This window comes from Ovis aries, chromosome 15, assembly GCF_016772045.2.
Source record: "Ovis aries strain OAR_USU_Benz2616 breed Rambouillet chromosome 15, ARS-UI_Ramb_v3.0, whole genome shotgun sequence".
In the NCBI taxonomy this organism is placed as follows: Eukaryota; Metazoa; Chordata; class Mammalia; order Artiodactyla; family Bovidae; genus Ovis; species Ovis aries.
The window spans coordinates 35785292-35805061 of NC_056068.1; the positions used below are offsets into that span (position 1 = coordinate 35785292).

The 19770-nt window shown below is 35.3% G+C and overlaps 1 protein-coding gene across 50 annotated transcripts in view; it reads left to right on the top strand.

Moving 5' to 3' along the window:
* SOX6 (SRY-box transcription factor 6) overlaps positions 1–19770 on the top strand; it is a 720275-nt gene that overhangs the window by 226690 nt on the left and 473815 nt on the right. For 28 of the 50 annotated variants that reach the window (XM_060399843.1, XM_060399842.1, XM_060399858.1 and 25 more), the window contains one exon: positions 8451–8517. The exons of 20 other annotated variants lie outside the window; for them this stretch is intronic. In XM_060399843.1, the coding sequence (XP_060255826.1) occupies positions 8501–8517 (17 nt within the window). In that variant the 5' untranslated portion in view covers positions 8451–8500. Of the gene's footprint in view, positions 8518–8888; positions 8930–19770 lie in introns of those variants that run through there. 2 more of the 50 variants (XM_060399826.1, XM_042232729.1) reach the window with 2 other exon arrangements.

Below are 19770 nucleotides of genomic sequence, written 5' to 3' on the forward strand. Positions count from 1 at the left end.
AACCCCCCTTCCAGGAATGTTTTGTTGTTTAGTCACTAAGTCATGTCTGACTCTTTGTGACCCCATGAACTATCACCTGCCAGTCTCCTCTGTCCATGGGATTTCCCAGACAAGAATACTGGAATGGATTGCCATTTCCTTCTCCAGGGGATCATTCCAACCCAGTAATCGAATCTGCATCTCCTGCTTGGCAGGTGGATTTTTTTTTTTTTTTTTTTTTACCACTGAGCCACCTGGGAAGCCCCACCTAATGTATATATTCAGCTAATTTTTGTCAGACTTACAGGGGCACAGAATCATTCAGTCCATAAAGAAAGACAAGGCAGAAAATGAAAGTAGTACAAGTAATTGAGTTAAATTCATATGATAAGAAACACAAATGCCAATATATCCTTTTTCCAGAGCAAATTTTGACTAGAGGGAAGGGTGGTGGTGGGTGGAGTAAGTAAAACAGGGGAAGTATGAGGCTAGGAAAAGGAAACCTGGATTTCCTTTGGATCATTTAGAGACAGTGTAGTATAAAAGTAAATGCGATTGAAGACTGAGCTTTAAAACCTTAACTCGCATTTTTGTACTCTGTAAGTGCAATATATTAGAGTGAGGGAAAGAGCTGAGGAAAAGAGCAAAGAGATAGTGTTGTTAGGGGCATGGTAGTTTAATTCTTTGTGCTTTGAAATCAAAAGACTATTGTCTTTTCTATTTTCAGCCTCTTTATATAGTATTGCTATTTCATTCACTTTCTTTTGTGGTAGAAATAAGTCTGCTTTTTAGTGAATATATAAAAAGTAGCTGACTCAGAATCAGAGGCACCTGGACCAAGGCAGGGCATCACTGAACATATCTTAACAGTTATGGCCCTGCATTCATCTGGACCTGTACTCAGAGAAGGGGTGCTGCTGCATGGGGGATCTGTACTTGGTTAATTCATCATATTACTTGGAAAGGTCCTATTATTTTGCACAGCAGTGTGGTCACCTGGCGGTAGGTCATTAGCATTTTAGTCTTCTTTTCTGCACAACAATGTACAACATGCTAATTAGAGGATTCTGAAAGCTAAGTAACCTGTTTTAAAATCAGACATTTTAATTTGCAGCTTTAATGGCTGTTTTTATAATAACTGGCTTTATTGGGGGTAAAAGCACTTCTCCTGTTCCACTAGCAAGGCCGAGTATAACAGAAGCTGACAAAATTAAAAACCTCATAATGCGACCTTTGCCTGGGATAAAAGGCTGTTTCATAACAATTTCCTTTTGTTCTTTGTTTAAGCCATTACTCTAAAAGGAGCCTCCGATTAATCTAAGTAAATGCATCATTACAGTACTAATCCATGTCCTTCTGTCAGTGTCTGTTTTAATTAAATAAGAAATGCTAGCAGAAAGATATCACGCACAAAGCTGTGATTGGAGAAAGCAGCGCTGGTTGATCAGGGAAAGATTAAAAAGGGCTTTACTGTTTTGTCCATTTGCATAGCTCCAGATGCCACAGTGTTTCAGGTTGAAAGAAAACTTACAAAAGAGTTTAACACATTTCACTCTTATAGATTTAAAATAATGGGATTTACCAATGAAATTCTAATCATCCAATTTATCACATGTTAGACATTCCAAAGCAAGGAGTAGAACAGCTTGGGGTGTGTCTTTTAAACCTTTTATGCAATGTTGTATTGTATCTGTGAAAACATACCTGCCCAATTTGCATGTGTTTCTTCTTATTTTGGGTGACATTGATGGTGAAATCTGATTGTGAATATATACAATGTGATTTCCCCCCTCTTTTTATGGTATCTTGCAACTTCTAACCTATGCCTTTTTTTAAAAAAAAAGTGGTTTTCTGTTGATAATATGTTAGGAATTTGGGTACTTAATTAGCTGTTAACAAAGAAAAGTAAGTTTAATAAACACTCACAAAATGCACGTATCTAGTTATTATTGCTACACTGAAATGCAGAAACTCTCCTTAGCAGCAGAGTTGCAGAATTCCCGTGGTGAGGGCTTTCTTCATATACGGGCCATTATTTGATGTAATGAAAAGAGAAAGTGTGCAACAGTGAGATTGTTAATTAATTTAGCCTAACAAGATGAAGATAAATGAAGCAAAGAACAGATTGAATGAAGCAAGAGGTCTTATTTACAATTTAATACATTTTTATATAATGCAGATCTCACCTGTTAAAAAACAAACAGACCCCATCTCAAATCCCTACTCACAAAAAAGTATACTCCCTCCCACCACAATTCAACCCTAAAATCCTGACCTGACTTTATAGAAAACATGTACTGTGACTCCCATTTCGAAGACTTTTACAGTGTGTAAACAGTGCTTTTCTACTGCTATGAATTTTACACTAGTTAACCTTTAACTTCAGTATTTTATTCTTCTTGCTATAGAACTGGGATGACCATAAGAATAATTATCCAGAAACCTTTGGATTTTTCTCCATGTTATCTATCCTGAGACACCTTGGCACGGTTATTTAATAATCATTTTATTTTAATCCTCTTTTTACCAAAGGAAAGAAGCCCAAAAGTGAGGGGGGAAAAGGAGCTGTGAGCCTTTTTATGTGTGCTTGAATCTGTAGCGATTGTGCTGAATTCCTAAATTAGCATTATTTTTAAGTCTTTCTTTGGAGATTAATGAGCTTTACCCAGTATTTGACCTTTTATCATTCTTGCTTTCTGCTCAGAAGTACTTCCTTCCTTCCTACAGTAGCTAGAAAAGACCGTCTCTTATCTTATGTTACTGTAGGCAGTGGTAACAGGGCTCTCTACAAATGGTGTTATTATGGTCACTATGTTTTTATCTCAGGGGTCACGAACAAATCCATGCAACTGCTTCTAAGGATTTCAATAAATAGGACTTTTTATCCAGACAATCGCCTTTTATGTTACTTTTAAACAAAACTACTAGTCCATCAAGAGTTTCAAAAGAAAACAATTCTACAGAGTGCCGGTATGGCCGCACAGACCAATCATCATGGCACCCATTCTCCAGTCCTTTATTTTTCAAGTCCACAACAATAGGTTGTTGATTCAATGGACAAGACCAGAACAATTAAGTTCTCTGTTTAGCAGCAGTGCAGCATTTTAATGCCCTTCTCTAATAATGGTCTCATTATTGTTATTCTAAGACTGGGCCTCAGGAGGAGGAATATTTGCTGGAGGTACGTCATTATTTTGCAAATTTCGATTAGCTCATCATGTTGTCTGTAGTGTGAAAATCGTAGCTAATTAGGGCAGCCAGTTAGACTACCAGCTTTTGAGCTTATGAGTTAAAAGGTAGCATACTTGATAGGCCAGTGATGTGAAAAAGGTGGTAAAAAGGAGGATTAGAGCAGTTGCCTTAGTAACTCCAACTTCCATCTGTGAGGGAACAATGGACTTGTGTTTCTCCCCCACCTTGGTGTAAAAATTGGTTTTGTTTTGAAAGGACAGGGTTCTTTTTATGACAATCTGGAATTCAGCCCAACTGAGTATAGTTTTAGTTGTTAGGAGAGACCATTGGGGATAGGAAAGATGAAAGGTCATGGTGAGCTTCAAGGACATGAAAGGTTGTTGTCTCATGTAACAATGGTAGATTGTTGTTTTTTTTTTTTTCTCTAATATTTCTAGCCAGCCCCTAAGTCAGGTGATGGAACAAATACCTACAGTTTAGTCAGGTGAAACAGGAAAGGGAGGGGGAAGGAGAGGAGAAAAATGGGGTAAGAAAGAGTTCGTACTTTGTTTTTTAAAAAGGGGGAGGGGTAACTTCAATTTGCTCTTATTAAACGAAGTGATATTTCTCTGTCACTATCTCTGAGATTCCAGTGTGCTTTGGATGATTTGCCTCTGTGGGCCATCACATCTCTGGGAAGCTCTCCAATGTGTTAGAAAATGTGATTTAAGCTTTCTTCCTGAACTCCCAGGAGGACTAGTGATGCGATACTTAACAATAAATTTAGTTGTTGTAGCTTTCCCACATTATTGGTGTTCTTAAAAGGTTTTCCTTCAAAATGCACACTGAATAAAATGAATGATAAATATGAAAGAATTTGTTTCACCACTCTACAGGGTTTTATCATAAATTCTATGACTTTCATCACAGAAAGTTTACAGGAAACGGTTTAGATGTTGCTGCAATAGCAGCACAATTTTTTCTTTCTGTTCCTAAGAAAATGCCACAATTTTAAGAGCTATTGGAGGTTTTGTATTAAGAGGAGGTGATAAGGATTGAATATGGTGCTATTGCTTTAAAAGCCTGAAAACCAAATCACTCTCTCTGGATTTAAAATGCCTTTATTACAGCAAAATAAGTGCCTTCTGTTTCTCTTTCATATCAGTATTAAAACATTTGATATGTGTGCTTATATGGGAGCTCCTGTTTGTATATACGTGTGCATGTGTGTGTGTATGTGTGTGTATGTGTGTGTTTAGAATCAGAAAGAGTATAGGAATACTAAGTTTTTAAGCAGAAAGATCATCTTTTGATGATCAAAGGAACCTTCATATTTCTCCCTCTGTATTGTCCCCAAACAACCCTTGTGTAATTGAAGCTGGACTTGGTCCAGGGGGCTAGGGAGATTTTCAGACTCTTTGAATCCCAGGTCTTTGTTTTTTTACTTTTTCTAGCCTACTGTCCTTATTGCTGTAGCTTTTCTTTTTCGGAGAAGCTGCATTCATTTAATTTATTGTAAATACTTCATAGACTTGAAACAATAGCATCATGAAATTGTGGCGTTTAAAGGCTTTTGAGATCATCTAGTTCAATTCTTGTATTTGCAAAATAAGAAAAGTGAGAGCAGAATGTTGAAATGACTTGCCCAAGGTAACTCAACTAGTTGAGGTAGACAAACAGATGCCATTTGCTATACTATTTAAATATAAAAACTTGAAATCAAAGGAAGAATGGAGAAACATTATAGGAACATACTGAACTTTCCTTGTCTTTTAGTGGTTGAGGGAAATTGAAATAAGCCTAACATCAGGGGATGATGGTGGTGAGGTTACAATTCAGATCAGATTTTTCTTTCGTAACTTTTAAAGCTCCATTGTAAATAAATGAAACTTTTTTTTCCCTGACAGCCACCACCCCACCCCGCAAAGAAAACCCCAGTATAACTGGGGAGAGATGTACCCTAAAGCTCTAGCATAGCATTCAGAAACTGTAAACTTTCTTGATCTAAGCACTGTATGAAATACTTCCATACTTATTATTATAATTTAGAATTTAAACACTTTTTCTTTCCAGAGTGGCAAATTAGTTAACTGTTCTGTTTTTTAGTTTTTGCAGCTATAGAAAGGAACCTGATGTTATTCAACTGTATTAGATGTGAGATGTAAGTCAGTAAATGATTGAAAAATGCAGTATACATTTGAAATTATATGAGTGAAAATTTGTGCTTTTTCTGAACAGATATCCTGAGGCAAATATAAACCATAATATTTAGATCAGTGTGTATGTTGTATTTTATTTTTGGAACAGATTAGAATATATTCAGAAAAGTTGGACTATAAAACATAAAGGATAAAATAAAATAACCTGTTATTTCATCTTTTTATTTCATAATTAAAAATATACTCCCTAGTAACATTTTAGTATATTTCATTTCAGTATTTTATCTATGTGTGTATGAGAAGAAAGGACATATGTAGCTTGTTTACTGCCCTCTCTTAGATGCCCAGAACAGTATGTGGCTCAGAGTAGGTATTTGAAAAATAGTTGCAGGGAAAGTTAAAAAAAAAAAGCAAAATAGCATCATACTGTATATACATTTTTGTAATTAAAAAATACTTTTATTGGATTTTGCCATGTCTTCAAAAATGTGATTTTTTTCATGACCATATCATATACCATGTTTGTACCACAATTTGTTTTACCATTTATTTATTTCCAACTTTTCACTATTATAATGTGAAAGTTAATTTATAAGGATGTCTTTCATCTATTATTAAAGTGGTAAAAATTTTAAATTGATAAAAACCCTTTAGGATCATAGAGCTCCACCAAATCCCATCACTTCTTTCAAGTCTTAGATGTTATCTTCTCTTTCCAGGTCAACCTTGACCACCCTGGTTTAAAATGTAGCCCTCCAAACGTTTCTTAGCTCCCTAAGCATGTCTGTTGTTTTAAATAGCCTTTATCAACTTTTTATAATTTGTGTGTCTTTTGAATTTGCTATTTCCCCCTTATATTTCCTAGAACGTAAGCTCTAGGCAGTGGAGAATTTTTTGCTATTTCTGTCAGTTATATTCCCCAGTGTCTTGAACAGTATCCAGAACTTAGTTGATGCTCAACAATATTTGTTGAATACATTTATTGAAACTTAAAAAGATGGAAACATCTATTTTTTAAGTAAAGAATCAATCTCTGTTTTTTTCACATGGGCAACTCTCATCAACTAATCTATGCACTACCGGCCAAGGAATTCTGTTTTCTCGATGTTCAATTGTACACATGTTCCAGTTACATTAAATCATAGCACTTGACTGAATCTTGGGTAGGCTGTACTGGATACAGTCTAAATGTCTTGCAACAAATGTTTCCAGCTCTGGCCACTTGAAGTCACTCTGAACTCCAGCTTCAGGGAGATAGTTCTGGATGAGAAATATCACCAGTGTCACTCCAAATGATCCTTTTCCTTGTCTAGAAGTCCTTTTGGTAAGATTTCTAAGGTTTGGGTCTGATCTGAGTAAACTCTGGTTAACCTGATTACTTTTATTTTGGGATGATTTTACCTTATTCTGCTTCTGATATTGGTCCCTTTCTTAAAATTTCTTAGGGAAGACATTTTGCAAACTCCTGTTTACTTCTTTCGGTCTATACGGTCTATGTGTGCTGTGTGTACTGAGTCGCTCAGTCATGTCTGACTCTTGCGACCCCATAGATTGTAGCCTGCCAGGCTCCTCTGTCCATGGGATTCTCCAGGCAAGAATACTGGAGTGGGTTGCCATGCCTTCTTCCAGGGGATCTTCGTCACCCAGGGATTGAACCAGGTCTCCTGCATTGCAGTCATACTCTTTACCAACTGAGCTACAAGGGAAGGTATTTTTATTTAAAAATAGTGTAAAACAAAAAAAAACATCATTAATGTGTTTTGTGGAAAAGTGTTAATTATAATCTTTATAGACTAGCAATTTATATAGCTATAATAATAATCCCTTACCTTTAGTGTTTATAGTTTTAAAGCTCTTTAGTAAATATGGCCTTAATTGTCAAAATAATCTTAGATGCACAGGGCATGTTTATTATACCCATTGAGGGACCATTGCACAGAAAAGTTTGGATACTTAACCTAAAACATAAATTTAGGCAGTGATAGAGAGACCACGAGAATCCAAGTCTTTGGAGTTCTACCAGTCCAGTACTGTTTTTCTTTTAGTCCTTTTACCTTCTCTCCAGGTTAAATAATCATCGTTTTATTGATGTTTCTTAATAGATCCCATGAAAATAAAAACAAATGATAAGAATTACACTTTTTTTCCACTTTATTTTACCTTGTTTACTATTCCGATTCTCAAGGACTTTTCTTTAGTTTTCTAGGGTTCTTCTTTTTCTGTAGTCATTATATTTTCCGTTATTCTGACTATTAACATGGGCTTTTGTAGCAATTGTAAAGCCACTGACTTCCATGTGTGTCTTTTTCCCTTTTAGCGAGTTGTTCATTTCACATCTCTAGATAAGACTAAGCATGTTCTGTTGATCATAATAGGTATCGAGCAAACTTATAGGGGTCCATTGAGATGCAAACAGCCTTGGGAGAAAGTTCGTATAGTAGACAGTTCATTAGGTAAAAGATTGGACAATGAACACTATCAAGTGGAGTTCAGGTATGTAGAAGAGAGGTACGAAACACAAGATTAAAGCGTGAAACAGACAAAGCAAGAAAAATCTGAGGCAAGAGATTTGTAAGAGATTGTAATCTTTGGTAAGAGATTTAGGCAGCTAGGCTGTAGACATCAAGCGGAGTTAAAGGACAGATTCCAGTTTCTGAGTAGTCTGCAAGTAGAGGGTTACCAAGTTCACAGCAGGGTCATGGTCTTAGATGGACTAGTGCACTCAGGTATAGCAAAACAAGTAGAATCTAGTATTGGAATGGAAGCAAAAAATTAGTTGAACTAGCAGCACGTGATTAATTTCATTCTGAATTCCAAGAGATTGGGTTGGAGTCACTTTCAAATGAGGTCAGAAATGGTCCTAGAGCAGTGGCTCTCAAATTTTTAATATATGTAAGAATCACCTGGGGTGCTTCAGATTTCTGAAGCAGGGCCCAGGTGTATGTATCTTTAACAAGAGCCCCAGATTTTTTTCTGTTGCAAGTATCTACTGATCACATTTGTAGAAAATTGGCATAAAGCCTGAGATGGTACTTAAAGTAGGTTAAGGGACCCAGTAATCACAAATCTTGAGAGAGGAAGCATTTAGATGTTGAAAGTCAGACCTTTCTACTAAGAGAAAAATGTATCTGTTTTTCTCAGAGCTGATTTGTATTTGTCTACATGTAAGAAGGCAGAAAACTTGGGCTGATATGTACTCTACTGATACGTATGTATTGTAAGCCTGTTATGTTTTTCTCCTTATGTATATTGTGTTTGTTACTTGTTTATGACCTGAGTGCTTTTGTAATATCCAACATAAAGATTTGTACCTTTTAGTGTAAAAAAAGTAAGGCTGCCTGTTCTTTTGTACCTAATCTAAACTGTCTCTCATTTTTACTTTCAATTTGTTATCTGCATAATTGAATTTCCTCTTTTCTTTCCCGAGTCATAAATTGATTAGCATGAGTTGGGCAGACTGCTGTAATGCTAAGGGTTAACCAGAAGAGAATTACAAATGAACTATCTAGAAAGTTGATTATTAATCCAGCTAGAGAAGAAATATCCTTTTACTTAGCAAGAATGAGTATCTGAAGAGCTGATAATATTGTTCAGGCAGTGAGGTGGAATGGCAGAGCTTGGTAAGTAAAACAAAACTTGGGATTAATCTTTTATATCAGTTTTTAAAAATTCCTAGAATGTTGATATATTTAAATAGTTAAATCTAATATGAATTTATAAGCTGCTGGAACAAATCTAAAAACTTCCAAATGTGTTTGTTAATGAGATCCCCACATAGACTATCGATATAAGTTAACTGAAAAGTACTTACATAAGTAGATAAATATATTTAATTTTGAATATTTATAAAAGTATGTGATTAGATTTGTGATTAAGAACAAGGAAGTGGGCATGGAGGAATTATTGCTGTAACAATATAAGTCCACATGTCATACTGAAGAATATTGAGTGACAACTGTTGTTGTTTTCTCACAAGATCAAGTTCTGGATTCTTAGATATGAAAATGAAAATATAATTTAAAATATATTTGCATAAAGATTCAGTGAGATATTTTTCAGACTTATAGGTGACAAAAATTGTCATAAGTTCTCTTATTTTCTGGGTCCTACTACTCATTTCACCCTGATGTTTAATTTAAGGATCTTTCGAAAGACAGCTTTTATTGTATTTGTGAATTGGAAGGGAAGAGAAATGAGAGGATCTGTGCTATTTGTACAAAGAAAATTAAGTGAAAAGATATGATTTTAATAATGTTCTTCCTTCAAAGACTGCTCCTCCTGTTGTAGAAGAAATTTTGATGTCAACATTCAATTCTATAAGATTGAATTTTCTCATAAATTACTTGATATTACAAAAATGAACCTTTTAAACATAGTATGGACCATACCAAATATTACTGCTGCTTTGTGCAGTATTAAATCAGTCCAATGTAGTATTGTACTTAGAAGTTAGTAAACTTATTAAAGAAAATTTAAAAAATAAAAAATAAAAAAAAATGAAATTGTGCACCAGCAAACGAAGAATTTTAACCTTTCCTTTAAAAGTATTTTTTTAGTGGCAGTAAAAAGGCCTTGACATTTCACTATTTAACGTTCACATAAGTACAGAAAAAATGTTTTAAAAAAGCTGTAAGTATTGAAAGTATGTGTTATATATGTACATGTGTTTGTGAATACATCAAGTATATATTGCATTCAAAATACCAGAGCACCATTTGGACATATACACTCAGCTTTTTTTTTTTTTTAAATGTTCTAATGTTGTGACTCATATTTAAAACTGGGAATATTAACTATAGTAAGTGAAATAATAAGGACAATAGTTAAAGTTTATTGAGCTCTTGTGCGCTAAATGCTGTGTTAAATGTCTTATCTCATTTAATCCGCATATTATTTCTGTGGTTATTGGAAGTCTACAAGGATTGTAGTGTATGCTACAACAAAGAGTAAGGTAATTGAAGAGGCTTTTACATCTTATGCTAAATGTCTAGAAAATAAAGGCTGACAAAACAAATTGTATAAGAGAAAGTGAAGTCGCTCAGTCGTGTCCAACTCTTTGTGACCCCATGGACTGTAGCCTACCAGGCTCCTCCATCCATGGGATTCTCCAGGCAAGAGTACTGGAGTGGGTTGCGATTTCCTTCTCTAGGAGATCTTCCCAACCCAGGGATCGAACCCTGGTCTCCCTCATTGCAGGCAGATGCTTTACCATCTGAGCCACCAGGGAGGACTCTTGTATAAGAGAGGAGATCCTTAAATTCTGTGTGCTTGTCTTTCTCAATATTGAGAAGATTTAATATGAGCCTGGGAAAGAAAAATAGAAGATTAGTCAGTGATTCTTAGCAATCATTAATCCTTAAAACCTTTTATTATGAACATTTTAGTTGTTCAAAAATGTATAAATAAGTTAAAATACTGTATATTTATAAGAAATGAAACATTACTAATACAGTCCAAATCTTCTGTGAATTCTTTCCCAATTTTTTGTCTTCCTCTCTTTATGCTAGAGGTAACCATTTTTTGAATTTGGTATTTGTCATTCTCATGCTTATTTATACTTAAATTTCATATTCACTATATATATGGAGGAAAAACTCCACTTAATCATTCTTTGAGATTTTGGATAGACCTTTTCTTGGCTTCCTGTTACACTTTTAATTAAAACCAAAATCCTTAACACAATATGCAAAACTCTGGCCCCATATAATGTGACCCTTGCATTACCAGCCTTAACTCTTGCCTTTTTCCTAATGAGTCTTTTTGATTCAGCTGGTATCCTGATCTACACTCTCCAAGTTTTTTCCTACTCTAAGATCTTTAGGTTACGCTATCTTCTCAACTGGAATATACTTCTCCCCACTGTTCTTCAGAAGGATTCCTACTCATTCTTCAGCTGTCTGTTTAAATGTCATTTCCTCAGAGAAACCTTCCCTCATTCTTCCAATTCAAATCTTGTTTGCCTGCCAAGATCTCACTGCAAACCCTTTAATAACAGCAGATATTGCAATTTTAAATTATGTATTTATTTGTGTGATTTTTGCTTAATGTTTGTCCTTCACTCTGGATTCAATTATTTTATTCTCACATTTCCCCTTATATTTATCAACATGGTTTTGTACATTACAGGCATATCATAGGTATTTGTTGTTATCAAGGAGAGGAATGTAATGAATGAAGAAGAAGAAAGGGAGATTGAGAAAGAAAACTACATATAAATGGAGTCTGTGGGTTAGTTGATATATACTGTTAAGGTTAAATTATGCAACTTGAATCTAGTTTAAGATTAGGGTGAGAGATGTGGTAGGGACCTTGCTTGTTTCTTAAATCTAGTTGCAGAATGTATCTATTATCCCCTGTTGCTTCTTGTTTTTCAGTGTTATCTTTGACTTTTGTGTTCTCATTTTTGGGATTCTGCATTCCTGAACTGAGCTTTCAAGTTGTAAACTTATAGAGCAGCCCCAGCATTTATAATATTAGTGTGGAGACGCTATAGTGGGCTCTAAAAATCTGGAAAAATTTCTGACACACAGATGAGGAAATACATATGGTACTTTTGCATAAGGAAGCGATGAGGCCACTGATAGGACTTTTCAGGTACATGACTATAACTAAAATATTCATAGTAGTGACACTTGCTGTTATAAGGGTAGGCAGTTTGATTTTTTAAGGGGATTATAGAAAAGATTATAAAAAAGGAGTAGAGAAAATGAAATCAATCTGAAAGGAGGACTAAGGTTTTCAAAATATCAGAATAAACTTATGTTGTACTCTGTAAATCTTTGCTGGCATTTGTAATTAAAATCCACGGCCAAAAGATGGTGCTGAAATTTTTTTTTTTGATTGTTGATATGGGAAAAGGAGACAAAAAAGGGGATAAAAAGAGAATTTAATTAAAATGTCTTAGTGTTAAAAGGAGGGGATTTGTAGAGTGTCTCATTTGTGGTCATAGAAGGTGCCATTATTAATAATAATAGTGTACCTTACATTTTTATTTTTATTACTCCTTACACTTTTAAATGAACTTTTTCATATATTATCTTATACATTTCTTTTATTAACTCTATGGGATAGTTAAAGTGGGGGTCTTATTATCTTCAGTTTATAATGAGGAAAACTAGGAACAAACAGAAATCAGAGAGAAGCCAAGACTAAGACTTAAAACATTCTGAGGTTTAGGCAAGACTAATATTCACTCTACTTATACCCTTTCATAAAGGATTGGAGGGTATAATTAGGTTCTTTTAGGGACCAAGATCATTGGGGTGGATGTCCTCTATAGCAGTGGTCCCCAACATTTTTGACACCAGGGACCAGTTTCTTGGAAGACAGTTTTCCGCAGACTGGGGGTGGAGATGGGGCATGGTTTCAGGATGTTTGAAGGGCATTTACATTTATTATGCACTTTCTTTTTGTTATTATTACATCAGCGCTACCTCAGATCATCAAACATTAGATCCTGGAGGTTGGAGACCCCTGCTCTATAGGTTTCCCAGACTTAAATATTTTATGTTTTTCAAGTTGTAAAGTAGTTAACCATCTCCAGCAGATAGAACTGAGATGGTTAAATGTATATAGTTAATAGATACACTGCTAAGCCTATTCTAAGTTAAGGCTTACTGGGTGAAGTAATCGTTTCCTGATATCTTGTGGTATCAGGAGCCCAGTCCTCTTCTGATATCTTGGGGTTCCAAGAATAAGCAGACATGGAATTTATAAGAATGAAATACCGTAACATTTGACGTAAATAAATTGTAGCTTAAATAAAAGCATGTGATGAAGCAGTGGGTGCAAGCCCCTTGATTGGAAACCCGTCTTTTGAACTGAAGACGGACATTTTTTGGCACTCATTGAAAATATTAAAAAAAAAAACAAGTGGAAGGCAGTGTGTATATTGCATTTATGCATGTGTGCATGCAGGTGGAGGGGTATTTCTTTGAAAACAAAGAAATGCCAGCAGGTATTTGTAATGATTAGCCAAGAAAGCTGTTTGCTGCATTTAAATTAAAAGCCAAACCTTGTATTTTTCAATTGGACAAAGAGCCTGGTTGCAGAGAAATTCAAATTCTCACTCTTTCTGGGCCAGCAGGCAGAAGCCTCCCTTAGGTTAAAGGAACCAGACATGTTCGCTCTGAAGTACAGAAGTCTCAAGAGAATTTAATATCTGTCCTAAGATGGATAAATTGCTGCTGTATGGGAATAGTGTGTACTGTGGAGAGCCAAACCCAAGTTATCAGGTGAAAGTCACAGGGAGCCAGAGTCACAGGAACAGCAGAAGAAATGCTTTGTAACAGCTACAGTTGTCTAAAAATGGGATGAACTTCTTTGTTGATATAGTGAAGGCCTTGCTACTGGGAGGAATTGGGAAGAAAGATTAAAGTGTTGGATTATAGCAAGTTGTTTCAGTATTGATGTTTCCAAGAAGATGTCCTCTATATGTTAACTGGCTAAGAAAAGAATGTGAGTCAACATATCAAGGATGTATTCTTATGTGAAGCCAAGAATGAATGTCATGAAGGTCAGATTTACTTTCTGGGTTGCTCAGCTCTGTTTACTCTGCTGCTGCTGCTGCTAAGTCGCTTCAGTCGTGTCTGACTCTATGCAAATCCATAGATGGCAGCCCACCAGGCTTCCCTGTCCCTGGGATTCTCCAGGCAAGAATACTGGAGTGGGCTGCCATTTCCTTCTCCAATGCATGAAAGTGAAAAGTGAAAGTGAAGTCGCTCAGTCATGTCCAACTGTTAGCGACCCCATGGACTACAGCCTTCCAGGCTCGTCTGTCCATGGGATTTTCCAGGCAAGAGTATTGGAGTGGCGTGCCATTGCCTTCTCCACTAGTATGTCAGTTAGAAAATTCACCAATTTTTATCTATAGACAGCCATTTGATTCCTAAAATTGCCCCAGCCAGGACCTTTAAACTTCATAGCTATTCTCAAACCTCAGAAGAACTGGCATAAGGGAATGAAATTGTATTATACGGGAGAAAAAGAGAAATCTGTTGGTTTCTCCATTGGGTCCAGATATAGAGAAGAAGAATTTATTAATAATATGATTGAGGGAGAACAAATTAAAAAACATCACTAAATTCACTGAATTACCTTTAAAGGCTCCTGAACTTTGGTACATTAATAAGATAAAGGATGACGTTTTTAAGTACCTTGGAGATTTTCTGTTAAGTTTCTCCGTATTGATGTAGTGCTTTCATTTGAACAATTAAACATATTTAAAAGTTAAAAACTAATACACAGATGTATTCTTGTTCTAGAGTACCTTGCATATAGTAGGAAATCATTAAATGTTACTTGAATAAATATTTCTTAAAAAAAGTGAAGGAAATTTTCCCTAATGTCTCTTCCCACCTGGGATTCTATTTCTCCTCCTCAAACATCTTTACTGTTTTCAATCTGGTTTATATCTTTCCAGACCTCTTTCTATATAATGATATACATATACACATAATTATTTAGAAATGTGCAATTTTATTTTGTGTGAGGGTGACATTCTCCCCTTTTACAGATAATCGCTTTATACTTTACATATCCTTTTTTTTTCATGAAAATTCTGACTTAGACCTCTGTCAATTTATACATTTTAACTTTATTTTCTTCTATGTAATATTTTATACTACATATGTACCGTTATTATATTGATAGACATCTAGGTTATTTACAATATAAGTATTCTTAGTTGAAATGTTATTTATTTAAAACTTAGGAAATGGCAAAATATGACTCTGTTTTTTAAACATACATAAAATGGGCATGGGAAGTTTCTACCTGATTGGGATTATGAGAATTAAGGACACTGAAGGGAAAAGATTAGAATGTGTAAAGGCATGTGTTAGTTGTGCGTTAGTTGCTCAGTTGTGTCTGACTCTTTGCGACCCCGTGGACTATAGCCCACCAGACTCCTCTGTCCATGGGATTTCCTAGGCAAGAATACTGGAGTGGGTTGCCATTCCCTTCTCCAGGGGATCTTCCTTACCCAGGGATCAAACACAGGTCTCCTAGGCATAGAGGAGTGAAAAAAATATATTATTTACTCATTCATTAATGAAACAGAAGAAGTCTTTATTATCAGAGGATAATTGGTAGTGAGAAAAGGCCACTAATTTCATTCATTTAAAATCGAGTGGGGATAACAACTATAAACTCTGGACAAATCATGAAAAACAACTGTTTGAAGATACTGGAGAACAATCCAAAGCAGGCTAAATCTTCAGAGGAGATGACATTTGGAAGAAGGGATATTTGGGTAAGTTTGTCATTTTCTGGGTTTCAGTATGAAGGTAGGCTCAGTTTACAAAACTCCAGTAGAAAAACTAGCAGTCTTTCTGGTCTGGGGAACTAGTAGAACAGACTTTGGAGCAACCACAACTATTGGGAAGTGAAGATGTAATCCTGGAAAAGAAAGAGTCACATAAAGTGACTCCTAAATTCTATGTATAAATTTTGCCCCAGCCTCTGACTGATCTGCAAGCCATACATGCTCAGGACAGGTGTTAAGAGCTCACATAAGGCTTAAAGAACTAAACAGATATTTAAGCTGCTGCCCATTGCAGGTGAGACAGAATGTGCAGTTTGAGTCTAAGCAAATAAGCTTTTTGCTAAACAAACAAAAAGTGACACTCTTTAGAATACTATGAAAGAATCCAGAGTCTCCATGACATAATGGTCATGATATCTAAGGTGAAGGTGAAAGTCCCTCAGTCATGTCTGACTCTTTGCCAGCCCATGGAGTAGTCCATGGAGTGCTGGAGTGAGTAGCCTTTTCCTTCTCCAGGGGATCTTCCCAACCCAGGTCTCCTGCATTGTAAGTGGATTCTTTACCAGCTGAGCCACCAGGGAAGCCAGAATATTGGAGTGGGTAGCCTATCCCTTCTGCAGTGGCTCTTCCCAACCCAGGAATTGAACAAGGGTCTTCTGCATTGCAGGCAGATTCTTTACCAACTGAGCTATGAGGGAAGCCATGATATCTAAGAATAATCCCAAATTACTCAACAAAGAATGGGGAAAGTGTTAAATAATAGGGGATTTCAGCAGAGAGATAGAAATTTCAAAAGATCCAGATGGGAACTTAAAACTGAAAAAAACTGAAAGATATATCTGAAATGAGACTAACTTGATGGGCAAATCAGTAGAATAAAAATGACAGGAAAAAGCTAGTGAAGTTGAAATAGATCAATAGAAATTATCTGATATAAAGAACACAGAGAAAAAAATTAAAAAATGAATATAGCACTGCTACTTCTGCTAAGTTGCTTCAGTTGTGTTCGACTCTGTGCGACCCCATAGACGGCAGCCCACCAGGCTTCCCTGTCCCTGGGATTCTCCAGGCAAGAAAACTGGAGTGGGTTGCCATTTCCTTCTCCAATGCATGAAAGTGAAAGTGAAGTTGCTCAGTCGTGTCCGACTCTGCGACTCCGTGGGCTGCAGCCTACCAGGCTCCTCCATCTATGGGATTTTCCAGGCAAAAGGACTGGAGTGGGGTGCCATTGCCTTCTCCAAATATAGCACTAGGGATACATAAAACATTATTAAAAGTTCTAACATATATAAATCCTAGAAAAAAAGGAGTAATATTAGGGTAGAAGAAATGCTTGAAGAAATAGTGGATCCAAATTTCCCAAATTTGGTGAAAAATATAAATTTACATATTTAAGAAATTCAGTGAACTTCAAGTAGCATACATGCAAAGAAAAACACACTAGACATGCTGAAATAAACTGTGTAAAGCTAAGAAAAATGTAGAGGTAAAGTCTTTTTTTTCTAGTAATGACAGAAAACAGAGAATATAACTTACCAACATTGGGAATGAAAGAGGAATTGTCAGAGAAGAATTTATAGAGATTAAACAGACAATAGGAGGTGTTATGAATATCTTATATAAAAAAATGTATAGGTGTACCTTGGAGATATTATAGATTTAGTTCCAGACCTCTGCAATAAAGGTAATATCACAAAAGTCACACAATTTTTTTGGTTTTTGAGTGCATATGAAAGTTATGTTTATACTATATTGTAGACTATTAAGTGTGCAGTAGCATTAAAAATACTTTATTGCTAAAACATGCTAATCATCATCTGACAACCAAAGTTGCCTAAAAACATCAGTTTGTAGAAACCACAATATTTACTAAATGTAATAAAGCAATGTGCAATAAAAAGAAGTATACTTCTACTACTTAGAAAAAATGAATAAGTTGCTCAAAAAAAAAAAAAAATCCCCAAAACCAGAACTTGCTAAAACTGACACAAGATGAGACAGAAAACCTAAATAGCACTTTGTTTATAAAAGACATTGCATTTTAAATTGAAAATAAAACTTTTTATTAAGAAAACTTTGGATCCAAAATGGTTTCACTGATGAATTCTGTCAAATATTTAAGAAATAGCATCAATCTTACCTAAACTCTTTCAAAATATGGAGGAAGGAGGAATAATTTCTACCTCTCAAGCCTAGTATTACCATAATACCAAACCTGAGAAAACATTGCAAAAGGCAAATTTTAGACCTATATTCTTTATGATCATAGATGCAAAAATCCTTAACATCAGCAAATTAAGTCCAACAATACAAAAAGAGTGGAAATAAAACTGCCATATCACCCAGCAATCCCACTTCTGGGCATACACACTGAGGAAACCAGAATTGAAAGAGACACGTGTACCCCAGTGTTCATCATAGCACTGTTTATGATAGCCAGGGAATGGAAGCAACCTAGATGTCCATCAGTAGACAAATGGATAAGAAAGCTGTGGTACATATACACAATGGAGTATTACTCAGCCATTAAAAAGAATACATTTGAATCAGTTCTAATGAGGTGGATGAAACTGGAGCCTATTATACAGAGTGAAGTAAGCCAGAAAGAAAAATACCAATAGAGTATACTAATGCATATATATGGAATTTAGAAAGATGGTAACGATAACCCTATATGTGAGATAGCAAAAGAGACACAGATGTATAGAACAGTCTTTTGGACTCTGTGGGAGAGGGCTAGGGTGGGATGATTTGGGAGAATAGCATTGAAACATGTATATTATCATATGTGAAACAGATCGCCAGTCCAGGTTCTATGCATGAGACAGGGTGCTCAGGGCTGGTACACTGGGTTGATCCAGAGGGATGGGATGGGGAGGGAGGTGGGAGGGGGGTTTAGGATGGGGAACACATATACATCCATGGTGGATTCATGTCAGTGTATGGCAAAACCACTACAATATTGAAAAGTAATTGGCCTCCAATTAAAATAAATAAATTTATATTAATAAAAATTACAAAAAGAGAATAATATATCATAATCAAATACAGATTAGGCCAGGAATGCAAGGTTGATTTAGCATTTGGAAGATCTCACCATATTAACGGAATAAGTGAAAAATATCATATAATCATTTTCATAGATATAGAAATAATATTTAACAACAATAATTAATAATTAAAAATTCTCAGCAAACTAGGAATAAAAAATAATTTCCCTAATCTGAAAAAGACACCTGTGAAAAATTTACAACTAGCATCATGTTTAATGGTGAAATATTGAATGAATTTTTTCCATAGTGGAGAACAAAATAATGTCTATGTTCTTTCATTCCATTTGACATTGTATTGGAGGCCCTAACCATTGTAAGGAGGCAAGAAAAGGAAACACTATGAGAATACAAAAGGAAAAAGTAGAACTGTCTCTGCATCTTTGGCAAGGTTACATGAACACAAGGTCTTTTATATGCTAATGGATGAGGATAAAAATTTCATGGAAAACAATGGGGATATTATTTTGACTCAATCTTAAAAATTAAAACTAAAATTGAAAAATTACTTTATATAATTGGCAGCATTTCATTTGCATTTGTGCATTCTTAGAAGAATGAATTAACTGCATGATTTTTAAGAATTGTTTTTCAGGTCAAATATTATGATCACTTGACATGGTATCATTTTTGCAGAGAACGTTAGAAAACGTTCTTTGTTTAATCTTTTTATATTCAAATCATTCTCTTTTGAAAATATACCATGTTAACTCTCATTCTTGGCAGTTTTTGGTTCTTCACTTTATCTTGGTGAACTGCAGATTCTTGATTTGTCAATAATTTAAACTGGTCTTCAACACTATATTTCTCACAAGTTCTTGCTTTTTTTAAATAAGATTTGCAATTTCACTTTGAATTCATTTCACATTTTTATTTTGAATATTATTTATAATATTCCACAATGCAATTTCATGGCTGCAGTCACCATCCACAGTGATTTTGGAGCCCAAGAAAATAAAGTCTGTCACTGCGGCCATAAAATTAAAAGACACTTACTTGTTCCTTGGCAGAAAAGCTATGACAAACCTAGACAGCATATTAAAAAGCAGAGACATTTCTTTACTGACAGTAGTCCGTCTAGGTTTTCCAGTAGTCATGCATGGAGGATGAGAGTTGGACCATAAAGAAGACTGAGTCCCAAAGAATT